At 40.2% G+C, this 24,885-nt stretch overlaps 2 protein-coding genes across 4 annotated transcripts; both read right to left on the reverse strand.

The window, feature by feature from the left end:
* Nucleotides 1–1,048: 1,048 nt before the first annotated feature.
* Nucleotides 1,049–7,055, reverse strand: LOC117410129 (tyrosine-protein phosphatase non-receptor type substrate 1). 2 transcript variants are annotated; one of them, XM_059020802.1, is made up of 6 exons: nt 6,816–7,055; nt 6,192–6,536; nt 3,023–3,370; nt 2,115–2,468; nt 1,705–1,823; nt 1,049–1,409 (listed from the first exon to the last, which is right to left on the reverse strand). In XM_059020802.1, the coding sequence occupies exons 1-6, from the start codon at nt 6,868–6,870 to the stop codon at nt 1,389–1,391; spliced, it is 1,242 nt and encodes a 413-aa protein (XP_058876785.1). In that variant the 5' UTR covers nt 6,871–7,055; the 3' UTR covers nt 1,049–1,388. The 2 variants fall into 2 exon arrangements, with proteins under 2 accessions (XP_058876785.1, XP_058876786.1); XM_059020803.1 differs by lacking the exon at nt 3,023–3,370 and having other exon boundaries at nt 1,054–1,409; nt 6,816–7,050.
* A 6,270-nt stretch (nt 7,056–13,325) lies between these two features.
* Nucleotides 13,326–24,173, reverse strand: LOC117966775 (uncharacterized). Of its 2 annotated transcripts, XM_059020800.1 has the most exons (9): nt 24,137–24,173; nt 21,307–22,533; nt 20,595–20,798; nt 18,918–19,082; nt 16,923–17,048; nt 15,940–16,065; nt 15,621–15,746; nt 15,169–15,504; nt 13,326–14,590 (listed from the first exon to the last, which is right to left on the reverse strand). In XM_059020800.1, exons 2-9 carry the CDS (start codon nt 22,491–22,493, stop codon nt 13,585–13,587), a joined length of 3,276 nt encoding a protein of 1,091 aa, XP_058876783.1. In that variant the 5' UTR covers nt 22,494–22,533; nt 24,137–24,173; the 3' UTR covers nt 13,326–13,584. The 2 variants fall into 2 exon arrangements, with proteins under 2 accessions (XP_058876783.1, XP_058876784.1); XM_059020801.1 differs by lacking the exon at nt 15,621–15,746.
* Nucleotides 24,174–24,885: the final 712 nt, after the last annotated feature.

Raw genomic sequence — 24,885 nt, forward strand, 5'->3', positions numbered from 1 at the left:
AAGAATAACGCTTTTAAAAGTAACAATGGCCAAATCGTGGATCGGTCCACTGGCAGTTAAAATTGAGAAGGAAAGAGACAGATGCGGATGAGGCACGACACGTGACCAAGCCCCCTCTCTGAAGACTCATTGATGCCACCCACTGGATAGGTTTAATCAACGCGCTTTCTGTGGGGTTCAGATCCAGTAATATTCCTCAGTCTACGCCATGAATCTAACTATATTAAAATGAATGTGTGTATTTCTAGAGAGTATGTATCTAATTATCTATGTGCCTATTCATAGCATGTTTACTCTACGTTCGTACATTAACTGAATATTGTACTGCAGAATTTGAACAGTATTAAAATAAAGAAGTATAGTGCTTGTGATTCGTTATGTTAGCCAGCAGGGGGCGGTTTGTGACCACAACATTTACAGGACGTCTTTCACTGCTTGAAATGTGATTACAGTTCTTAATCCGACCCTTATCTCTGCACTGGACTCGCCTGATCTCAGCACCTCGTCACTGGATCCTCAGCTGATGCGCTATCCTTGCACTATTGACTGCTAATCTTTCACTGTAGATCTAACTGGCTGTGATCCTAACTTGTTGCCTCCTGGTTCATATTGTATTCTAGCAGTGTTATTATTATCAGCTCTGTTTGTAAACCGCACTGTGTTTAAAATAATTCCAGAATGATTAGATTGTATTATTGAACGGATTTGAAAAGTTAATAACACTCCTGTAACAGCACTGACACACACACACGCTGTCTCTCACACAAATACACACAGAGGCACTGACACACACACATGCTGTCTATGACACAAATACACACAGAGGCACTGACACACACACACGCTGTCTCTCACACAAATACACACAGAGGCACTGTGGCTGAAAACTGTTTTATTGCAAAAAAATTAAGAAATAAATGTTTAACAAGGGTATCAAAAAGTAAATCCTCCCTCCTCTCCTCTCCTATCTCCCTCCTCTCCTCCCCCTCCGTTGTCCTCTCACTCTCTCCCCTTCTCCTTTCTCACTCCTCTCCACCTCTCTCTCCTCTCCCCTTCTCCTCTCCTCTCTCCCCTCCTCTCTTTCCTCTCCTCCCTTCTCTCTCTCCCCTCCTCTCCCCTCTCCTCCTCTCTCCCTCCCGTCCTCTCTTTCCTCTCCTCCCCTTCTCCTATCCTCTCCCTCTCCCCTCCTCTCTTTCCTCTCCTCCCCTTATCAGCAGGCAGATCAAGCAGTGCAGAGCATCTCTATTGACTCGCAGACTCTCCAGTCAAGTCCACTGTCTGCTTCAGCATTCTCAGCATTTAGAGCAGAGCTTTAAGATGTCTAATATAACAAGAGGCCCCAGCCAGCTCTGCTGGGAATCCTCTCCACAGCGCAGGGCTCCCCCACCTCACTCTGCATCCACACGCTTCTGCAAAACACAAACACATCAGTAAATATCGTTTCACATCCCACAGGCAGGATATCTGGGTGCAGCTTGGAAGAGCGTGGCTGGGGTTCAGCTAGCTGAAAGATTGTGGGGTTCATCTTTGAAACAGTTTTAATGGGGTGTGGCTGGGGTTCAGCTAGCTGAGAGATTCTGGGGTTCATGTTTGAAACTGTTTTAATGGGGTGTGGCTGGGGTTCAGTTAGTGATCCTGAGGGACTGTGTGTTGCTGTTTTAATGAGGAGTCTCTCTTGATAGTTCTGTCCCTGTAAGCTCTCACCAGTCTGCGCTGCTCCAGTTTGAGAAGCACAAAGAGAAAGGCGTTGATGGCGGCCAGGAGAGCGAGCTTCACCAGCAGAAACACCGACACGAGAAACAGATTGGAGCTGCAGGGAGCTTCTGGAAGAGAGAGAGAGCGAGAGAGAGAGATGGAGGAGACAGTGTGTGAACAATCACTGAGACAGATACACACACACACAGACACACACACACACACACACACACACACACACACACATACGTTTGCATTCCTATATTTGTGGGGACTTCTCATTGACTCGCTATATTTTTATTTACTTTTTCTAACTCCAATCGGAGGTAAAACACAGAGAATCAGAAGCCCTGATTATAATGCTTGCTGTCAGTAAAAGCCTCCCAGAGTGGGTTGTGATCAGAGAGCCACACACTCACCTTCACCTCGCACACTCAGCCTGGTCCCTGAGCCGCTAGCAATGAGGGTCTCAACAAACCCTCCGTATTTCACACAGTAATACGTTCCTGAGTCACTCAGGGTCAGGTTCACAATTCGGATGGAGAGATCTGTGGGGTAGTCTGGATATACTCTGGACACACGGGGGTCGTTTCTCTCATTGGGCGGAGGGGTTCCTGTAGAGTAGAGATACTGTCTGCCACTGCCAGTGTCCCTGTACCATCTCACTGGTCCTGCAGGACCCACTCTGGACAGGGTGCAGGGTAAAGTGACCTCACCCTCCTCTGTGCCAGTCACGGAGTCTGGGTCCTGAGTTATAATGAGTGGAGGCAGCGCTGGAGAGAGAGAGAGAGAGAGGAGAGGAAACAGGAAATCCGTTTTAATGATCTTTACAAAAGCCAAGTAGATGCAAGCAGACAAAAAGCGGAACAATAAAATAAAACAAGTGTTTAAAAATGTGAGAGAGAGAGAGAGAGAGAGAGAGAGAGAGAGAAAGGGGGAAGTGTTGAAATCTTACTGGTACGATCTGATCTGCTGTTATTAATAAGAATGCATCCAGACAGGAACTCATGAGAGAGACACGTTTGTGGGACAGTAAAAGAGCATTTAAGCAACCAAAGAACCAAAGCCTGTTTAAAAAGAGGGAGGTGACACACTGCGTCAGACTTGCAAACTCCCTGCAGACTCACTGCAAACTCCCTGCAGACTCACTGCAAACTCCCTGCAAACTCACTGCAAACCGTCCAGAACTGAAGATCAAGTACATTCAGAATTGCAAAGCAGCGACGCCTCAATGTTATTCTGAGGCAGCGCGGTCCGTAACGCATCAGTGATTCTGCAGGGTTAGGAGTGAAGGATACTAGAAGTGATCAGAGAGCCACACACTCACCTCGCACACTCAGCCTGCTCCCTGAGCCCCTAGCAATGGGGGTCTCATCAAAACCTCTGTATTTCTCACAGTAATACGTTCCAGAGTCATTCACAGTCAGCCTCACAATTCGAATGGAGAGATCTGTGGGGTGGTCTGGATATACTCTGGACACACGGGGGTCGTTTCTCTCATTGGGTGGAGGAGGGTCTGTAGAGTAGAGATACTCTCTGCCTCTGCCAGTGTCCCTGTACCATCTCACTGGTCCTGCAGCACCCAGTCTGGACAGGGTGCAGCGTACAGTGACCTCACCCTCCTCTGTGCCAGTCACAGAGCCCGGGTCCTGAGTTATAATGAGTGGAGGGATCGCTGGAGAGAGAGGAGAGGCCAGGAACATAGGAGAGGAGAGAGTGGAGGAGACGCGAGAGAGTGCAGGAGAGAGAGGGGGAGAACAGAGAGAAGAGGAGACAGGGCGAGGATAGGAGGGAGGAGTGGAGAGGGGGAGAGGAGAGGAGAGAAGACAGGGTGGAGAGGAGAGAAGAAAGGGTGGAGAGATGGGGAAAAGAGTGGAGGAGAGAGAGGAGGTAATGGAGAGGGGGAGGGGAGAGAGTGGATAGGGTTAGGGTTAGGGTTAGGGGTCGTATTCAAAACAGCCCTTTATTTAATACAGTCTATAGTGGAGATCCAAGACTCTGATCTGCACAGTAAATGATTAACAGCACTGTAAAGACACTAGGAGCTGTGCTCACAATGCCTGCTGTAGATGTAAATGATTAACAGCACTGTAAAGACACTAGGAGCTGTGCTCACAATGCCTGCTGTAGATGTAAATGATTAACAGCACTGTAAAGACACTAGGAGCTGTGCTCACAATGCCTGCTGTAGATGTAAATGATTAACAGCACTGTAAAGACACTAGGAGCTGTGCTCACAATGGCTGCTGTAGATGTAAATGATTAACAGCACTGTAAAGACACTAGGAGCTGTGCTCACAATGCCTGCTGTAGATGTAAATGATTAACAGCACTGTAAAGACACTAGGAGCTGTGCTCACAATGGCTGCTGTAGATGCAAATGATTAACAGCACTGTAAAGACACTAGGAGCTGTGCTCACAATGCCTGCTGTAGATGTAAATGATTAACAGCACTGTAAAGACACTAGGAGCTGTGCTCACAATGCCTGCTGTAGATGTAAATGATTAACAGCACTGTAAAGACACTAGGAGCTGTGCTCACAATGCCTGCTGTAGATGTAAATGATTAACAACATTTTACTTTATAAATGCATGCGATTTTACTGATACGATGACGTATCACATCTAGAGAATAACCCCAGATTACTAAACAGCAGTCTACTGTCCATCACTTCACACCAGCTTATTATTCACAAAAAAAATAATTATTCTGAAAGTATTCTCGGGTGAAAATCTAACCATAATATTTGACCGGTGTACTTGAATACTATACTTTTTGTATTGTAAGATTCAGTGCGTTAGGCTAGCTACAGCTTGATGTGTTTACCCCATAAGAATCTTAATTAACTGATATTTTGGTTATAGCCTATATAAGGGTAGCCTACTATTATCTCATGAATTACAGGAGCATTTTCACCTTTTCTTGTAATTTATGGGAAATGTTAAACGTTTAATAAGCACACACTTTTCATTTGATGTTTTTCTTTTCCCTCTTATTGTTTATTTATTAATAAACGGAATAAACACGAAGTTAAGCATCTGACTGATTGTTATATACAGTCGTATATAGAGCAGTTGTTTCAGTTTGTGTGAAATCAAGCATTACGAAGGGGGTTTCAAACTTTGTTTTATGCAGGCTAATGTTTGATGTCACTATACTTCTAAAGAAAAAGGGGGGAAAGTCAGAATGCTATACATGGTACATGTACTGAATTTTCTTTGTAATTAATTACATTTCTTACTGAATTTCATTTATATATTTACAATAAGGTATTCATTAAAATGTATGAGTTTATCAGAGTCATTTTTATAATAATAAAATTCATGCCATAAAAGCAAGGAATGTATTTGTACAGGAAAGATTGGTGTTCACGACGTGTGACGTATAGATATTAAAATAGGTTACATTATTCTGTTCAAACTGGAGAATTAAAGCCACTGCGCACGTGTTCGAACTGTCCACTAAACTTGACCCGTATATTGCTCCAGAACAGTTCAGCCCAAGATCACCTAACAGAATAGAGAATCGCTATCGCTCTGTATAAGCTGGCTAGCTGTGCAGAATATGCAGTCTCCCAGAATAGAGAATCGCTATCACTCTGTATAAGCTGGCTAGCTGTGCAGAATATGCAGTCTCCCAGAATAGAGAATCGCTATCACTCTGTATAAGCTGGCTAGCTGTGCAGAATATGCAGTCTCCCAGAATAGAGAATCGCTATCACTCTGTATAAGCTGGCTAGCTGTGCAGAATATGCAGTCTCCCAGAATAGAGAATCGCTATCGCTCTGTATAAACTGGCTAGCTGTGCAGAATATGCAGTCTCCCAGAATAGAGAATCGCTATCGCTCTGTATAAGCTGGCTAGCTGTGCAGAATATGCAGTCTCCCAGAATAGAGAATCGCTATCGCTCTGTATAAGTTGGCTAGCTGTGCAGAATATGCAGTCTCCCAGAATAGAGAATCGCTATCGCTCTGTATAAGCTGGCTAGCTGTGCAGAATATGCAGTCTCGCAGAATAGAGAATCGCTATCGCTCTGTATAAGCTGGCTAGCTGTGCAGAATATGCAGTCTCCCAGTTGCACCTGTTACTGTTAGTGGCCATTTTTGTCCTCCCAGTAAGGAACTTCCTTAGGAGCTGCAGTGCACTTTGGGGGATTCGCTGATTTTATGCAAATAAAATTGTTTTCATTTAAAGTTATGCGCATTAAGGCAGCTTAATTCGCATTTTCTGAAAATATCGACTTTCCTAACACCCTAAGGTCTAGGGATTTTAAAAGTTTGAATAAATGTACACGTTTTTGCGAATTATACCCATTTCCATTGAGCTTGTCGCATATTTTTTTTACTCCGTAAACTTTTAGCGAATAAATCCACTGCAATGTAAACATAGCCAATGTCTGCTGTAGATTCAGCTGGACCAGAATCACCTGACATGTCTGTGCGCTACAGGAGCCACAGCAAAGATACTAGAAGTGATCAGAGAGCCACACACTCACCTCGCACACTCAGCCTGCTCCCTGAGCCGCTAGCAATGAGAGTCACATCAATCCCTCCGTATTTGTCACAGTAATACGTTCCTGAGTCACGCAGGTTCAGGTTCACAATTCGAATGGATGAATCTGTGGCGTGGTTTTGATGTACTTGAGACACACGGGGGTCGTTTCTCTCATTGGGCGGAGGGGGGGATGGAGAGTAGAGATACTGTCTGCCGCTGCCAGTGTCCCTGTACCATCTCACTGGTCCTGCAGGACCCCCTGTCACAGTGCAGGGTACAGTGACCTCTCCCTCCTCTGTGCCAGTCACAGAGCCCGGGTCCTGAATTATAATGGTTAGAGACACCCCTAGAGAGAGAGCGAGAGGAGAGGAAACAGGAAATCCATTTCAGAGAGCAAAACAGAAGCTTAAAACTTGATTCAATCAAAAAATAAAAATAAAACATTTTAAACTTTGTGATCGAGGCTCTCGGTAGAGGACAACAAAGTCGTTACTTTTGACAATATAAATAATTCTGAAGTGGCTCAGACTTCACCCTGCGGTGAAAGCTCAGTGAATCTTTCAGTAAACCACTCCAACTGAGAATATACAAGAATACCCGCTCCCTCCCAGTGCCCTGTACTCACCCCTGCTAGGAGAGAAGACCAGTATAACCAGTGAAACCAGTAGCCCTCGCTCCATTCTGTCCAGCCGCACAGCAGTGCTCTGGTGTGTCAGAAGCAGCAGCACAGACTCCCCAAGCAGAACTGCACTCAGATACAGCAGCAGCTCTGACCAGCACTTGAACAGAACGGAAATCACAGCTTTGTATAACAGCCTCCCTGGATAAAGAGGAACTCCACGACGTGTCAAAGTTAACACTACAGTTAATTTTTTTTTTACCAAAGGAGGAACTTTCTAAACTTTCTCATCATTTCGCGGTGGTTGTGAAGACTTTCAGAAGTTTTGCATCATCTGTCTCATTCCTACAGTGCAATTCAATACAATATAACACAATGCACTCCTACAGTGCAATTCAATACAATATAACACAATGCATTCCTACAATACAATATAACACAATGCATTCCTACAATTCAATACAATATAACACAAAGCATTCCTACAATACAATATAACACAATGCATTCCTACAATACAATATAACACAATGCATTCCTACAATTCAATACAATATAACACAATGCATTCCTACAATACAATACAATATAACACAATGCATTCCTACAATACAATATAACACAATGCATTCCTACAATACAATATAACACAATGCATTCCTACAATACAATACAATATAACACAATGCATTCCTACAATTCAATACAATATAACACAATGCATTCCTACAATACAATATAACACAATGCATTCCTACAATTCAATACAATATAACACAATACATTCCTACAGTGCATTTCAATACAATATAACACAATGCATTCCTACAATACAATATAACACAATGCATTCCTACAATACAATACAGCACAATGCATTCCTACAATTCAATACAATATAACACAATGCATTCCTACAATTCAATACAATATAACACAATGCATTCCTACAATACAATACAATATAACACAAAGCATTCCTACAATTCAATACAATATAACACAATGCATTCCTACAATACAATATAACACAATGCATTCCTACAATTCAATACAATATAACACAATGCATTCCTACAATACAATACAGCACAATGCATTCCTACAATACAATAGAACACAATGCATTCCTACAATACAATATAACACAATGCATTCCTACAATACAATATAACACAATGCATTCCTACAATACAATATAGCACAATGCATTCCTACAATACAATACAGCACAATGCATTCCTACAATACAATACAGCACAATGCATTCCTACAATACAATAGAACACAATGCATTCCTACAATACAATACAGCACAATGCATTCCTACAATACAATATAACACAATGCATTCCTACAATACAATATAACACAATGCATTCCTACAATACAATATAGCACAATGCATTCCTACAATACAATATCACACAATGCATTCCTACAATACAATACAGCACAATGCATTCCTACAATACAATATAACACAAAACATTCCTACAGTGCAATTCAATACAATATGACACAATGCGTTCCTTCAATTCAATACAATATAACAATGCATTCCTACAATTCAATACAATATAACTGCATTACTCAATTTAATTAAATGCACTTCTTTCTGATTCTTGCCCAGCTGCATGATATCTTTTTTATAATAGAATTTAGATCTCTATTTAACGTTGTGTGATAAAAAAAACTACAGAATGATATCGCCAAAAAGTCACCAGCAGGGGGAGTCTAGTGACTGCAGCATTGGCAGCGCATCTTCACATCTCTTGACTGGCGAGTGTTTTCCGAGCCTGTATTTGATTCTTAAAGGTAGTTTTCCAAGGGAGTGGGTACAATTTCAAACTGGAGCTTTTATTACATATAAAACGATGATCCAATTTTGCAGATCTCTGGATCCGCTCCTCCTGCTCTGCACTGGACTCTCCTGACCTCAGCACCTCGTCACTGGATCCTCAGCTGATGCGCTCTCCTTGCACTATTGCACTGCTAATCTGTCACTGTAGATCTAACTCGCTGTGATCCTAACTTGATGCATCCAGATAAATACACATCTCTATAAAGTGAGAGCAGGGGAATAATAGCCAATCAGAAGGGGGGGGGGGGGGGGCGTAATATTGATTGACGTCCGCTGCTGACCAACGACAGGCTCTCTATAAAATACCGCGCTTACATTTGCGTTCCAGCCCGCGAGACAATTTAGTAACTGACATTTTTTTAAAACCGAACCGAGATCCTCGTCGTCGAGTGAAAACAGAGGAGAGTTTTTTTTTTTTTTTTAATTTCATTCATTTTAATAAAAACGCTGCACCGTTTCCGAGGGTACCAGGAGTAAGTATTCACTATTTTCTTAACATAATGTATTAAAAAAATAAAATATAAACAAAAAAAACAATAATTGTTTCATCGAATACTACTGCTTTACATTAGTGCGAATTACGAGACCTGTTAGTGCATGTGTCATGTTTAAACTTCAAAAAACGGTATGTCATATTATTATTATTATTATTATTATTATTAACTACAGTGTGTGATATTTATTTCAAGTTACCGGAGCTAAATCATTATTTTTATCTTTTTTTTGTTACGTTAATGTCGTTTACATAAGTATATAAATAGCTTATAAAATACAACACATATTTTGATATTGCGGTTCTGAGTCCACCAGTCTCCGACACCCCCCCCCCTCCCCCGTTAAAAATAAATAAATACAGTAAATAGAATAAAATACAATATTTTATAATATCTGGGGCCGCTGAGCTGCGATATTCAAAGTGGCTTCACTAACCGTTTAGAATTGTCCCGTGCTGGTCTCGCTGACGTCACATACGAGGTTAATTTTTATATTGTCTGCATTTCATAACTAACTAGTGTTTTTCAGGTATGTATTTAATAGTATAAATACATAATTATTATTATTAATAATAATAATAATAATAATAATAATAATAATAATAATAATAATAATAATAATAAATGCCAAACAAAATAAATATTTGAACTGGAAGTATTTGAACAATCTCACATGTAATTCAGGCAATTAGATAAGAAAGAATTATCAAACTGAAGCAGAAATATAAAATACCAACAAAGAACCAAAATATCTTCCGCTGAAGTAAAATGGTCTGAAATGTAAAGAGAACACAGATGAAAGATGAAAACAGTGGTGTATTATGGGATGGGGTTGGGGTAGGGGTAGGGTGGGTGTTCTGTTAACCCTTTAATGCATGGCTTTTTTCTAAATATCTAAATATTTACATATCCCTTTGTAAACTTATGAACAGTATAGCCAGTGCAAACAGTGCTTTCTGTCCAGCGGTTCTCCGTCAGTGGAGCTCTGACATGTTCGGGCAAAAGCTTCCTCTTCTGACGAGGTCATTTTTGTCATCCAACCCCTTGAAACTGAAGGAGCATTGATGCCAACCACTGGATAGGTTTAATCAACGCGCTTTCTGTGGGGTTCAGATCCAGTAATATTCCTCAGCCTACGCCATGAATCTAACTATATTAAAATGAATGTGTGTATTTCTATAGAGTATGTATCTAATTATCTATGTGCTATTCATAGCATGTTTACTCTGCGTTCGTACATTAACTGAATATTGTACTGCAGAATTTGAACAGTATTAAAATAATAGTGCTTGTGATTCGTTATGTTAGCCAGCAGGGGGCGACTTGTGACCACAACATTTACAGGACGTCTTTCACTGCTTGAAATGTGATTACAGTTCTAGTACTGATTCCCCGCTGTGGTAGCGAAACCTGTGAAAATGACACTTGTCCATCTCTCTGAATACATTGCCAGCTAGCTGTAATAACACTGACAGAAAGACACGCCACACAAACACACACACGAGATCTACAGCTCTGGACAAACACCTAGCATCACCTAGAATTCTAGGATTGAACCATAATACAATAAATAAATAAATAAATAAATAAACTCTGTGAACAGAATTGAGGTATTTTATTTAAGATCGGGTAATCAAAGAAACTACACAATATCGCAAAAGTCTACTGGAAGCCATAATAGTAGTACAGTAGTATTTCATGTTAGATTTCGAAATGTCACATTTTTTCATGTATCAGTTTTTCATTAAGTATAGGGAAAGCTACAAAGCGATATGCAATTCAATATGTTAACGTAACATTATTCAGCAGCTTTCATTCAACTTTATGAAGCAGAATCAGTTCATTCTATAGGGTGATGATGCTAGACTTTTGGTCACAGCTGCTGAAGAATTTTATTGCACGCCAGTAGCCTTAGTACAGACGGTAAAGAAGAGTTTAATTTGATAGTTTAGTAAGAGAACCAAACGCTCACCCAACTAATGTTATTTCTCTGTTTAAGAAAGTATTTAAATGTGTTTTTTTATTGATATTTATTTGCTTGTAATTGACATTTTTCATGTTTTTTATTGTTTGTTTTTTTTTGTCTTATGTTGTGATTGGTGTGTCTGTTCTGTGAACGCTTGGAGTCTGTAATTCAGTCAAACCAATGATTTTCACTCTGATCTGTTCTTCTCTTATTCCCAGGGCTGCCTGACCTTGTAAAACAGTCATGAAGAAAACAAAGTGGCTTATCCTATCCCAGCCTGTAGAGTGAGAGCTACTACCAGACAGCTATTCAGCAACAAACACAGAAAAGGAAGTCAGCATGGAACACAACTGGGCAGACGTGAGACCTTTTAGTGTTTTTATACATTATACACACTCACACACACACGCACACAGAGTGACACTTCGAATACCCAGACAGCTCCCTGATGTTTCAATATCAATAGTTTAATACATTACAGCTGTAAAAGCTCCAGCCTCCTCTCTCAAAGCTGCAGTCCTCCGACTCTGGAACCGGAGCTGGTAGGTTCTTGGTTGGCAGGTGCTTCCATCTAAAGGATTTCTGAACCGCACATTAATACTGATGTTTCAAGAGGTGCAAAAGTAATAGTGTCTCTTTCTGCGGGTCATTCTACAGAACAGAACTGGCTGCAGATTTCCACCCCTATAATGTATGTGCAGAGCAATGCCTGTAATACCAGTCATTATTAGAGATGTGGACCACGAAGCAAATCTTAACTGCTTTAACTGTGCAACATGATTTCTGTTATTCAAGACACCGCCCTACCTACACACAGCGTTTTAACTTGTAACAAAATCACAAAAAAAGATTGCACTCCGGAATTTCACATGGACGTGATGACATCTGTACACCAAAATCAGATTCTCAGGTTGATTACTCACACTGTAAGGTACGTTTGTACACAGCAGTACCCACACAGCTTTGGTCACCATCACTCCTGTATTACATTCTCTGCTGGTGTTCACACAGCACCTCTGGGCTTCCAGACACATCCGATCACATTGTTCCTGTTCTTCAGTTTGAAACGTGAGATGCCAGCATATTCTAGTTATTTATTTTATTTTTTAAAAAGGAATTGTGGCAAAGTGGTTTGCAGTGCGCAGGTGTAGAAGTGATGCAATGCGTAACAGATGACAGACCACAAAGTTCACTGTTTTAAACTAAAAGGTTAGTTAGAAGTTAGTGTTCTTTTTTCCTTCATGCATCTGCCAGTATATATACAGTGTTTACTCAAATTTAAGTCACCCCTGAATTCAAGTCAAGTCATTTAACTCAATGAAAAAAACACAATTAACAGTTAAATTACTTTTTAATTTCTAGGTGACAGCAGGGAACACTGTATCACTGTACATTAAAGCATCAGAGTACATCACCTACTATATTAGAAATGCAAATAGGAAAATGTACAGTACAGTACTTTCAATATTGACCGACAGTCACTGCAGTTTATGGTAGCTGGGAAAGGGTAAATTACCTTGAACTTTATATTATTCTGCTTTAATGTCCTCCTTTCACAAGCAAAGTGAGTGCAAGACAGAAATGTGTAGTCCATTTTAGGTTTGACTTAGGACTTTGGAGTTTACACTAGTGGGGTTCCTGTAGTTAAACCAGGCACAGACCATAATAACACTGAGTAAGTTAGAGAATCAGAGAGCGATGGAGAATCCGCCATTACCTTAGTGTTTCTGTTCCTTGTGCTCCACCAGATAGAGAAAGAAAGATATATAAATAAATGATTGTTCATTTTGAAGCTGGACGCGCGTTGATCATTTCAACAAGTACTATACTGGCAATATTATAGTATTGCATAGCCTTTCGATTGCGTCTCCATCTTCTGACACATAGATGCCCCAGTTTTCTTCAGCAAATTTACTTTTCTTTTAAAAGCTGCATTAAAAAAGTTCATGAAGTTCGCTGTGCAGCCATTTTACTATACCAGTACTGTACCGAGATTAATATCTGTAGTGGGCAGTACTGTGTACAGTTCGTCTTGTTCAAGCGCTCCAGAATAATTGACATGCGCAAACTTGGTTTCCTAACTAAAAACCTTGAATCCAAGTCGCTCCCCCCAAAACTGAACTTTTATTTTGGCCACAAAAGTGCATCTTAAATTCAAGTAAATATGGTAATTATTGTGATTCAAAACTCTGTTGTAGATTTCAACAAAGATATTTTATTCAATACAATCGAACAGTTGGGTATTCAATTTTCCCCAAGCACAGGTCATAACAGAATCAAAGATTAAATACACATGTGCGCCTTATTATACCATTCCTTAACCAATCAGAAAAAAGACATTCCCCTTTAATTACCTTTCTTAACCAACCAGAAAAGACAATAAGACCCTATACCCATTGTACTAGGACATGGTTTAAAAAGCACTTCATCTATATAGCCAGCAATGTTTGTTTAATTAATGAAGGGCGTTCTTGTGTATGGTTGCAAATGTACATATTGTGTGCAATGGTTAGATGATCTACAACGCTGGAATTGCCTTTCTGCTGCTGCTCTCTGTGCAGCCTTAAATATGAACGGTGATGCTGCTGCTGCTGCTGCTGCTGCTTCTGCCTGTACAGCCATATATATTTCCTGTGATTCTTTTGCTTCTGCTGGTCTCTGTGCTTCCGTGAACATTGCAAATGCTGCTTTTTCTGCTCCCAGTGCAACCTTAAACATTGATTGTGATGCAATTGCTGTTTTACGTGCAGCATTCACCATTAATAGTGATGCTGTTGCTTCTCTTTGTACTTCCCCGAACAGCACACCTGCCTCTGCTAGTCTTTGTGCAGCCTTAAACATTAGCTGTGATGCTGCTGCTGCTCTTTGTGCAACCTTACATATTACCATTGATGCTGCTGCTGCTTCCCATGCTTCACTGAACATTACATTTGTTTCTGCTGGTCTCTGTGCTTCCCTGAACATTAGCAGTGATGCTGCTGCTTCTGTGGCTCTCTGTGCTCCCATGAACATTTCATTTGCGTGTTCTGCTACCTGTGCAGCCTTCAACATTAACTGTGATGCTTCTGCTTCTGCTGGTGTCTGTACACCCTTCAACATTAACTGTGATGCTGCTGTTTCTGCTGCCTGTACAGCCTCAAACATTACATGTGATGCTGTTTCTGCTGCCTGTGCAGTCACAGAAGTGAAATGGTTTCCTGAACTCCTGTAGTTTGCCCTGTTGTTTATAAAGTCGCCATGTGCTGATGAGCTGACAGTTCCCTGGTTGTAAAAGTCAGGTCTCGCTGAGTTTTCTTTATTCACACTGCTATCAGGTTTCGAGTTGTGATTTGGCTGGGGTGTCTTGCACTGGGTTGTCTTGCTCTGGGCTGGCTTGCGCTGTGTGTTCGGTTTTCCACTTGAGTTCATCAACGTATCAGATGCTGTCTCTGCGATGATCATTTCCTTTGCTGCCATTCTAGAAATAAAAAAAGGTCAAGAATGTGAAAAACCACCACTCCATCCTGGAACAATATAAACAAATCAGCGAAGGAAGTCATAGTAATGTTTCTCTCATTTTTTATTTCAAACATTTTAAACTTATTTTTGTAACAAGACAAGTTTTTCTTTAGGGTTTGGGCTAATAAACCCAGAGTTTACACGCATGTGGTAAGGTTAGGGACAACTGTGTATTTTAAGTTTTCTCAGTAAGGAATTGGTGCAAGTTCATTAATCTGCCTCAGTCACCTGTGTTTCTAGTTTAATGGTATTCACATTGCAATAAACATATCATGGATTCATTTAGTAATACAGTAATCTACAAAGTGTACAAGTGACAACAAAGCAAATTAATATAATGCAGAATAAATGGAGGAAATGGCTTAACATTAAGCATTAGTAAACTGAATCGTGGACATGCTACGGTACAAGAAGTAGGACAGCGGTGTCTCAGTGCCCATATTGTCGGAAAGACACGGGCTCAGACATGAAGCTAGCGTCCTGTAATCAGTGAGGGCTAATTGCTCTGGGAAGAGAACACGGGAAGAAGTCTCTTACCTTGGAAGTGAAGGAGAAGCAGAAGCAGTTCTAGGGGCTTTTTCATTCAAGTTGATCAATTCGTCCTCTATGATACTAAAAAGGTCATCATAATAAGAGACATCTCGGAATCTCGGAATCGTTTCTGTGTCATCATAAAAAGAGACCGTTTCATTCATCTCAATTTCAGAGTCTTGACAGTAGACAGGAGTAGGAGCACTCCAAGAGGTGGTGTTTGGGCTGCTTTGAAGGTCATTAATCTCTTCCAATTGGTTATCTGTGAAGATCATTATATCCAGCCAGCTGCTTCCAGAGTCATGTAAAGAGACAGGGGGAGCATCAGATCCAGCAGCAGCCCTGCAAACAACAGAGAACACAAGAAGATGAGAAGCAGAAAGGTGGACTTATTTAGAAATTAATTATCTTTTCGCAACATGTAAGCCGATAACATTAAGATTATAGAAATCTCTTACCTCTGAGGCTGAGAAGACTGGCGGTTTCCTGAGCTGAAGTTTATAAACCTCTCCTCAGAGCAGTCACTGGCCACTGAGCTCACACTAGCCAACGGGCTGTCCATAGAGATTACTTTTGCTGGGGAGCTACAAGGAGAGACAGTCCAGATCAAACACACTGATCCTGGGGATTTAGTTCCACAGGTGAAGGGGAGGGGGGTGCATATCGAAGCCCAGGCCCCAGCACACTACTACTCCATGTGCCACCTAGAATAGAACTGTGGTGGGTTTGGGAGAGGGAGGGTAGAATTAATGAAAGCAGAATAAAAATGTCTCTTACCTGCAAGGCTGAGAAGACTGGGGGTTTCCTGAGCTGAAGTTCACAAACCTCTCCTCAGAGCAGTCACTGGCCTCTGAGCTCACACTCGCCAGTGGACTGTCCATAGAGATGACCCTTGCTGGGGAGCTACAAGAAGGAGAGACAGCCTAGATCAGTGCCTCTCAAACTTTTTTTTATTCGTGGACCACCTGATTTTTTTTTTTTATCTGGGCGGACCACACAATAAACAGTAGCTTACTGAAAAATAAACATTCAAAAAAATCACTACATTATTAAGAATAACCGCAGACTTACCGTTCTTTGTTTTAATACGATGGGTGTGCTGTTTCTGTGAGCAAAGTTATTTTAAAACTGGAGTTTTAAAGAACGGTTCTACTTTTCATAAATTTCATGAACTTACAGAGAGGGAAAAAAAACCTGATTCTATGCTGGTAATTCGGCTGGTCAAGAGTACTCAGTTTTGCTATGTTAGACCCCGTGCTAGTCTCTATCGCTCTGTAAACATAAACCTCAATGACATAAACCTGCTGACATAAACCTCAATGATAGCCTGTTAGTGACCAAGCATTTAAAAATGACAATAATGTATCTTTGTAATGCGTGGATAGTGAACTTTGTCTTTGCCTCCTTTTCTGTATCTTTTCATTATCAGCAAAAATACATGATTGGCATTTTTACATGCTTGGTCACTAACAAGGCTAACATTGCAGGTTATGTCAGCTCTGTTTAAGGAGCGATTGAGATCAGCACGGAAGCTTCATTCATTTTAATTCATTACAATAAATAGAAATGTTGAAAACCTCCAGTTTAATGTTTATAACAAATAGAACCTTGTTTGAGGGACTATTTTTTCTCCAAAGTGGAAGGATATATAATAAAATTGTTCTTTTTTTATTTTATAATTGTATCCGTTTTATAAGAGTGAGAACACACTCCAGGGAGGGTAGAATTAATGAAAACAGAATATTTAAAATGTCTCTTACCTGCAAGGCTGAGAAGACTGGGGGTTTCCTGAGCTGAAGTTTATAAACCTCTCCTCAGAGCAGTCACTGGCCACTGAGCTCACACTCGCCAACGGGCTGTCCATAGAGATGACACTCGCTGGGGCGCTACAAGAAGGAGAGACAGTCGAGATTAAACACACTGATCCTGGGGATTTAGTTCCACAGGTGAAGGGGAGGGGGGTGCATATCGAAGGCCAGGCCCCAGCACACTACTCCATGTGCCACCTGCCTTCAGTTGGTAAGACTATGATTCTGTTTCATTAATAATGTAAAACAATATATATATATATACAGTACTGTGCAAAAGTTTTAGGCAGGTGTGAAAAAGTGCTGTAAAGTAAGAATGCTTTCAAAAATAGACATGTTAATAGTTTATATTTATCAATTAACAAAATGCAAAGTGAGTGAAAAGAAGAAAAATCTACATCAAATCAATATTTGGTGTGACCACCCTTTGCCTTCAAAACAGCATCAATTCTTCTAGGTACACTTGCACACAGCTTTTGAAGGAACTCGGCAGGTAGGTTGGCCCAAACATCTTGGAGAACTAACCACAGTTCTTCTGTGGATTTAGGCAGCCTCAGTTGCTTCTCTCTTCATGTAATCCCAGACAGACTCAATGATGTTGAGATCAGGGCTCTGTGGGGGCCATACCATCACTTCCAGGACTCCTTGTTCTTCTTTACGCTGAAGATAGTTCTTAATGACTTTCGCTGTATGTTTGGGGTCGTTGTCATGCTGCAGAATAAATTTGGGGCCAATTAGATACCTCCCTGATGGTATTGCATGATAGATAAGTATCTGCCTGTACTTCTCAGCATTGAGGAGACCATTAATTCTGAACAAATCCCCAACTCCATTTGCAGAAATGCAGCCCCAAACTTGCAAGGAACCTCCACCATGCTTCACTGTTGCCTGCAGACACTCATTCGTGTACCACTCTCCAGCCCTTCGGCGAACAAACTGCCTTCTGCTACAGCCAAATATTTCAAATTTTGACTCATCAGTCCAGAGCACCTGCTGCCATTTTTCTGCACCCCAGTTCCTGTGTTTTCGTGCATAGTTGAGTCGCTTGGCCTTGTTTCCACGTCGGAGGTATGGCTTTTTGGCCGCAAGTCTTCCATGAAGGCCACTTCTGACCAGACTTCTCCGGACAGTAGATTGGTGTACCAGGGTCCCACTGTTTTCTGCAAATTCTGAGCTGATGGCACTGCTGGACATCTTCCGATTGTGAAGGGAAGTAAGCATGATGTGTCTTTCATCTGCTGCAGTAAGTTTCCTTGGCCGACCACTGCGTCTACGGTCCTCAACGTTGCCCGTTTCTTTGTGCTTCTTCAAAAGAGCTCGGACAGCACATCTGGAAACCCCTGTCTGCCTTGAAATTTCTGCCTGGGAGAGACCTTTCCGATGCAGTATAACTACCTTGTGTCTTGTTGCTGTGCTCAGTCTTGCCATGGTGTATGACTTTTGACAGCAAACTGTCTTCAGCAACCTCACCTTGTTAGCTGAGTTTGGCTGTTCCTCACCCAGTTTTATTCCTCCTACACAGCTGTTTCTGTTTCAGTTAATGATTGTGTTTCAACCTACATATTGAATTGATGATCATTAGCACCTGTTTGGTATAATTGTTTAGTCATACACCTGACTATATGCCTACAAAATCCCTGACTTTGTGCAAGTGTACCTAGAAGAATTGATGCTGTTTTGAAGGCAAAGGGTGGTCACACCAAATATGGATTTGATTTAGATTTTTCATCCGTTCACTCTCTTTGCATTTAGTTAATTGATGTCTATTTTTGAAAGCATTCTTACTTTACAGCATTTTTTCACACCTGCCTAAAACTTTTGCACAGTACTGTATATATATATATATATATATATATATATATATATATATATATAAATAACTCAGTGTCCTGTGATGACTGGGCTGAGGGGGGTAGAAGCAGACAGAATATGAAAGCTGCGTCTTACCTTGGAGGCAGAAGAGAAGCTGTGAAAGAGTCTTTTTCATTCAAGTTGTTAAGATCATCCTTCGAGATCCTTTCCAGGTCTTCCGGGTACTCTTTAATGAAGTTTCTTACATAGGCAGCCAGCTGGCTAAAAGCATGGACCGCTTCAGATCCAGCAGCAACAGCCCTGCAAGCAGTGGAGAGCACAACAAGATGAGAAGCAATTTACTGAGAAATTCATCAGCCAAACAAGGCCATAGCAGCAAGGTGGGCTTGCTAAGGTTGAGTAGCTCTGTCTCTGTCTCACTGTTATGAAATTCACAGTTACAGTTTGTAAACCAGCTGCAGTAAACTAAATGGTACCATTGAACTTGTATAATAAATTAAAATGGAAAAAGAAAAAACCAATACATTTCAATTGGGTATTAAAGATTACTTTATATTTACTATTGTACTAAATACAGTAGAGAGCCAATTATTCAATACTAGTTCACATAATCGATTTGTATGGATAATAGAACAGGTATTAATAACAATTCACAAGTACTTAGTGCACAAGTACCTACTAATGCTGTATAGCTAGTAACCTACTCTATCATATTAAGCATAGAAAATTACAAAACTTTACAAATTATTAAATTAATGCAATTCAGTAAAACTTTAATACCTACAGTAAGGTAATGAAATACTGTAATTAAACGTACCATATACCAAACTTATATAAAATTTAGTACAACTTTGACACATTACAGTACTTTAGGAATCATACTCTGATGCTGTTAAGGCATTGCAATAACGTGCAATGAAATGAATAAAATAAAAGTTCTTAGCTGCTCAATAACAGACAGGATGTTCAGCCTTTATTGTTGAAACAGAAGAAAAATCAAGAACGAGGTGACTGTTTTAATTGGCTGAACTGCAACAATTTAAAGCCTGGCATGCTAACGTGTCTATGAAAAAATAATAGCAAGGTAAAACTTTTGGCATTAACAAAAACAGCGTTGTTTAAAACTGTTCTCTTCCCTTATAACACCTGAATTTAAGTATTTTTTCTGTTCCCCATCACACAGCAAGATAATTGTTAAGTAGGCAGAGTGAAAACAGATAAACTTGAGTACATTTTTTTTTTAATGACGTTTAATCAAGGAACTCCATTTGTTCAAATACAGGAAAATGAACAAAAAATAACTGAAAACGATGCGTCCTTCAGTTTTCATAAAACAAATAACAAACACATTCCAGTTAAGTGTAGAACTCAAGGTATATAATGAATGTCTCCTCTGTGTATCCTTTGTCAATCAATATGAAAAAAACAAATTAAATAATTAATAAATAAAATCTGAAATAAGTAAATAAATAAAATGTGAAATCAATTAATACATAGAAAAATTATATACATTACATAAAAAACAATGTATTTATTTATTTATTTATTTATTTATTTATTTATTTCGCATTATATTTATTTATTTCAGATTGTATTTATTTATTTACTGGATTGCTTTATAGGTTTATGAATTTTATACACCTTTATTAGTAGTAAATTTAACAGAGGTGTTTACACGTTTAAAGGTGGCAGTCTTATTCAGAAGCCTAGCAGCATCTTAGAGTGTGAACTACGACAATGGGAGTGAGCAGCTCTTTGAGGGCTGAGGAGTTATTTAGATTTAAAACACAGAATACTAAAGAGGCCTCTTACCTCTGACGAGAAGCAAGCAAAAAGGTTTTTAAAGAGGTTTTTTCAAGGACTTCCATTTCCACTTCTGTGAAGATGTTTTCAGAGGCATTAACCCTGCTTCTCAGTATCCCATCCACAGAGCAGTCAGTGGCTGCTGAGTTCACAGGAGTCAACGGGCTGGCCACAGAGGCAAAACTCGCAGCTGGACTACCCAATGTCGGGGACCTAAAACATAAAGGAAAAATCAGCCTAGATTTCAAACCCTCATTTTGAGTGCAAGATCTCACTGACTCTCAGATCAGCTGGCAGGATCTCACATTAAACCCAATGGAGATGCTACACTCAGATAATTAAATTAACAGAATACAGCTTCAAATATTAACTTAGAAACATGTTATAGATTTTTAAATACATTTGAATAATTTATAAAATGTTATCATAATTTTAAATTAAACTGGATCTTACTGTGCTTCAGAATTACAAGGGCTTGAATTTTTCAGTTTAAACTTTTTGTTCAGTTCGGGGGGGGGGGGGGGGGGGATCAGTTTTATTATTATTTGGCAAAATCGGTTATTTTTGGTTATTAAAAATAAACACCAGGGCTCCCGAGTGGCGCACCACAGCAATCCTGATTGGATGTTTTAATTGCATTTTCTCCAGGGCATCTGCTTCCAGACACAGTTCATGTGGTTTTGCAGACACTGATAAAACAGAGTAATATAAAGTTTCTTACCTCTGAGGCTTTTGTGGGCTGACTCTTCTGACTGAGTAGACCCTTCCCATTGGGCTATCCACAGAGGAGCGAACTGTCTCGGGGCTATCCACAGAGCAGCGAACTGTCTCGGGGCTACCCACAGAACAGCGAACTGTCTCGGGGCTATCCACAGAACAGCGAACTGTCTCGGGGCTACCCACAGAACAGCGAACTGTCTCGGGGCTACCCACAGAACAGCGAACTGTCTCGGGGCTACCCACAGAACAGCGAACTGTCTCGGGGCTATCCACAGAACAGCGAATTGCCTCAGGGCTATACACAGAGCAGTCACTTGCCTCAGGGCTATCCACAGAACAGCGAATTGCCTCAGGGCTATACACAGAGCAGTCACTTGCCTCAGGGCTATCCACAGAGCAGTCACTTGCCTCAGGGCTATACACAGAGCAGTCACTTGCCTCAGGGCTATCCACAGGGCAGTCACTTGCCTCAGGGCTATACACAGAGCAGTCACTTGCCTCAGGGCTATACACAGAGCAGTCACTTGCCTCAGGGCTATACACAGAGCAGTCACTTGCCTCAGGGCTATCCACAGGGCAGTCACTTGCCTCAGGGCTTTTCCTGGACCTCACTGACCTGCCCTTAGAGCTGTCTCTTTTATTCAAAAGGGCCTTTCTCCACATGTAGGTCCGTCTTTCCAATAATTTCTCGAATTTTTTTTTAGACAACTCATCATCCATCATCCTGTTTCCATGGTGCTGGTCATGTGAGGAGACAGATGGCTCTGGGTTGGAGTTCTCTGTCCTACTCACAGACGTATCACTTTCCATTGGTCTGTCCACAGAGCAGTCACTTGCCAATTTGCTATGCCCAGAACACTCACTTGCCACTGGGCTATCAACAGAACAGTCAGTTTCCAAAGCACCTTCCAAAGAGTTGACACTTTCTGCTGGGCTACCAGCAGAGCACTCGCTTCCCAGTGCGCTATCCACAGAGCACTTGCTTCTCAGTCCGCTATCTGCAGAGGAACCACTGGCTTCTGAGCTGACACTCCCCCTTCGCTGGTGCCAGGCTCTTTTTGATGAGCAGTCATCTCTCTCTAGCCTGTCCTCAGAGCTGTCTCTTGCAGTTGAAGAGGCTTTCTTCCTCTTGTGTGCTTGATGTTCATATGACCTCCCAGGAAGTTCTTCCTTATAACCCGTCTTCATGCTTCCAGAGTGCCTGGAATGGCTTTCTTTCCATTCAGCCCTTCAAACATTAGAGAGAGTACAACAATATGAGAAGCAGCATTGCTCTAATGTAACCCTTACCTTACCAGCCTCACAAGAAGATGAAAATGAGAGTTAAGAAGTGAGAAGTCAAGGAGATTTTTCTCTGTCTGTGTCAGGGGTCTCCAGCCCTGGTCCTGGAGAGCTGGTTTTCGTTTCAACCAATCTCTCAGTTACTTAATTGAAGCAATTATTGGCTTAATTAGTCAAGATTAACAGGTGATGATGATGTGAAGGCACCTATAAAACCTGCTGGATAGGGGCTCTCCAGGACCAGGGTGGGAGACCCCTGCTCTATGTTATCAAATTCACCAGCCCACATGGGAGTAGAAAACTCTGAAGAATCTGGAGCCTAGGTGGGGGTTGTTTCTACAACAGGTTTATCCCGAGGCTAGCTTTTTACACATATGTCTAAAAAAAAAAGAAAGCCAGATAAAATGCACTGATGACACAATTGTTTTAATAATTTCTATGAATTTAAATCTATAACGTTTATCATAATATCTATCATTATATATATATATATATATATATATATATATATATATATATATGTGTGTGTGTGTGTGTGTGTGTTATTTTGCAGACATGGAAAAAGTGTCTGATTAATAAGATGCGAAACTCTGAAGTTAGGTAAGTTATTATAAAAATGTAAACATACAGTGTGAATGTTATTCAAACGATGCTATGTAGCTTTTTAAAGTGCTACAGTTGATATTGACACGAATTACTGTACCGCAATATCGCCGATTAAAAATGCAGTTTTTAATCTGAGACAAAATGTACTACGTTCGATTCATAACTATTTTTTAGTAAGTTCAGTAAAACTTTTAAAGACGTATTTTTATTATGTAAGAGAAAGTGAAAAAAAAAAAAAGTGCAACAACCGCATGCCACCGCCAGATGGAGCTGAGCTTCTGTCGACGAGTTAACAACAGACTCGCTGCGCACATACAGTGAGTGGCGTCGGTCGATATGAACTCCACACCCTGGTTGAGTATTACTGTTTGGTTGTGACTAAAAAAGTATCACTTTTTTCCCATAAATACACTGCTTATTTAATACATTACAATTAGTAATATTGTGAGGCTGTCTTTTTGTAAAGTGCTGAAATAGTCTAATCCCACGACACAGTTAAGGGTCTTTCCGTGGAGAGTTGAACAAATCTAATTAATTCACAGGATTTCTGTACGTTGGAAAGGACATTATAGTTTCATGAATTTTACATAGTTGTTTAAATAATTCCTGTTGAAGAAAAATAATATAAATAAATAAACACATTTACTGGTTATATGTAATATTTAATAATAATATCCAATATAAGAATTTTAGAAAACCACGTCTTGTAAAATTTAACAAAATTGAAAGAATAGTCTACAAGTCCCAATAATGTTAGCAAAACATATTTTAATAAACACGATCTTGGCGTTTCAAGTTCCTGGAAAGCATTTTAGATATCTTTAAACCCTGTGCTCTTGCATTGCTTTCTCTTGTGCTGTTTTTAAATTGCAGTCGCTTAGCTCAGTTTCTCTCCCCTCACACGCTTCTCAGTTTAACACATGCAAACACGTCTCGGTTCTTACCGGTTTTATTCTTTACTCGGACACCTTTTCAACCTCATCCGTTGTTCATAAAAAGGCGATGCTGTGTGCTCTCTTTTTAGTTTCACTTCTGCAAAGCAACGTATATGGAAATGTTTTCTGCGAGTCACTCAGGATGTGGGTTAACCAATGCAAAGCGCTCCTGTTGAATGTTGGTATATTTGGGGGCGCTATGTTTTATCCAACTTAAGACTTTTGTCTGAGTTTGTTGTTTTTCGTTTTGAAGCTCATGAAAATACATGCTAACAAAGACTGCCGAAAATATACTTTAAAAAAAGTGCGGCAAAAATGTGACTCCCATGAAGCGCAAGAATACAAAGAATATAATAATAATAATAATAATAATAATAATAATAATAATAATAATAATAATAAACAATTGAAATTCACAGCATTTCTGAATGCCTGGATCACCGTGTTTATAAGGACAATACAATTAGTTTGACTTGACAAAGTTGTTACTGTATAATTCACCAGGCAGGTTCCCATAATAAACCATTACAAATGCGGATGGAAATTCACAATTTAAAAAGTCTAAAGACAAACTCGGACATTTACGTGTACATTGTCATTACTAGCATTTGATTTAAAAAAAAACTACATTGAAGATATGAAAAAAAGCAAATATATTAATGATTAAATGATAAAAAAACGTTTTTATTAGCAGGAAATGTCAGAATTTGTCAAGAACCTGTGAGTTTGAGTCTGAGACTGCAAAGCACCGCTGAAAA

The sequence above is a fragment of the Acipenser ruthenus genome, unplaced genomic scaffold (genome assembly GCF_902713425.1).
Source record: "Acipenser ruthenus unplaced genomic scaffold, fAciRut3.2 maternal haplotype, whole genome shotgun sequence".
Taxonomy (NCBI): Eukaryota; Metazoa; Chordata; class Actinopteri; order Acipenseriformes; family Acipenseridae; genus Acipenser; species Acipenser ruthenus.

What these genes read in the sequence shown, in the direction of transcription:
- LOC117410129 (XM_059020802.1), bottom strand. Translation starts at nt 6,870, where the DNA reads ATGGAGCGAGGGCTACTGGTTTCACTGGTTATACTGGTCTTCTCTCCT. An exon ending in GGTCTTCTCTCCTAGCAGGG is followed by an intron (nt 6,537 to 6,815) that starts GTGAGTACAGGG and finishes CTCTCTCTCTAG; the next exon opens with GGGTGTCTCTAACCATTATA. An exon ending in AACTGGAGCAGCGCAGACTG is followed by an intron (nt 1,410 to 1,704) that starts GTGAGAGCTTAC and finishes TGTGTTTTGCAG; the next exon opens with AAGCGTGTGGATGCAGAGTG.
- LOC117966775 (XM_059020800.1), bottom strand. Translation starts at nt 22,493, where the DNA reads ATGAAGACGGGTTATAAGGAAGAACTTCCTGGGAGGTCATATGAACAT. An exon ending in GCTTCTCTTCTGCCTCCAAG is followed by an intron (nt 17,049 to 18,917) that starts GTAAGACGCAGC and finishes TCCTTCTTGTAG; the next exon opens with CGCCCCAGCGAGTGTCATCT. An exon ending in GCTTCTCCTTCACTTCCAAG is followed by an intron (nt 14,591 to 15,168) that starts GTAAGAGACTTC and finishes TTTTATTTCTAG; the next exon opens with AATGGCAGCAAAGGAAATGA.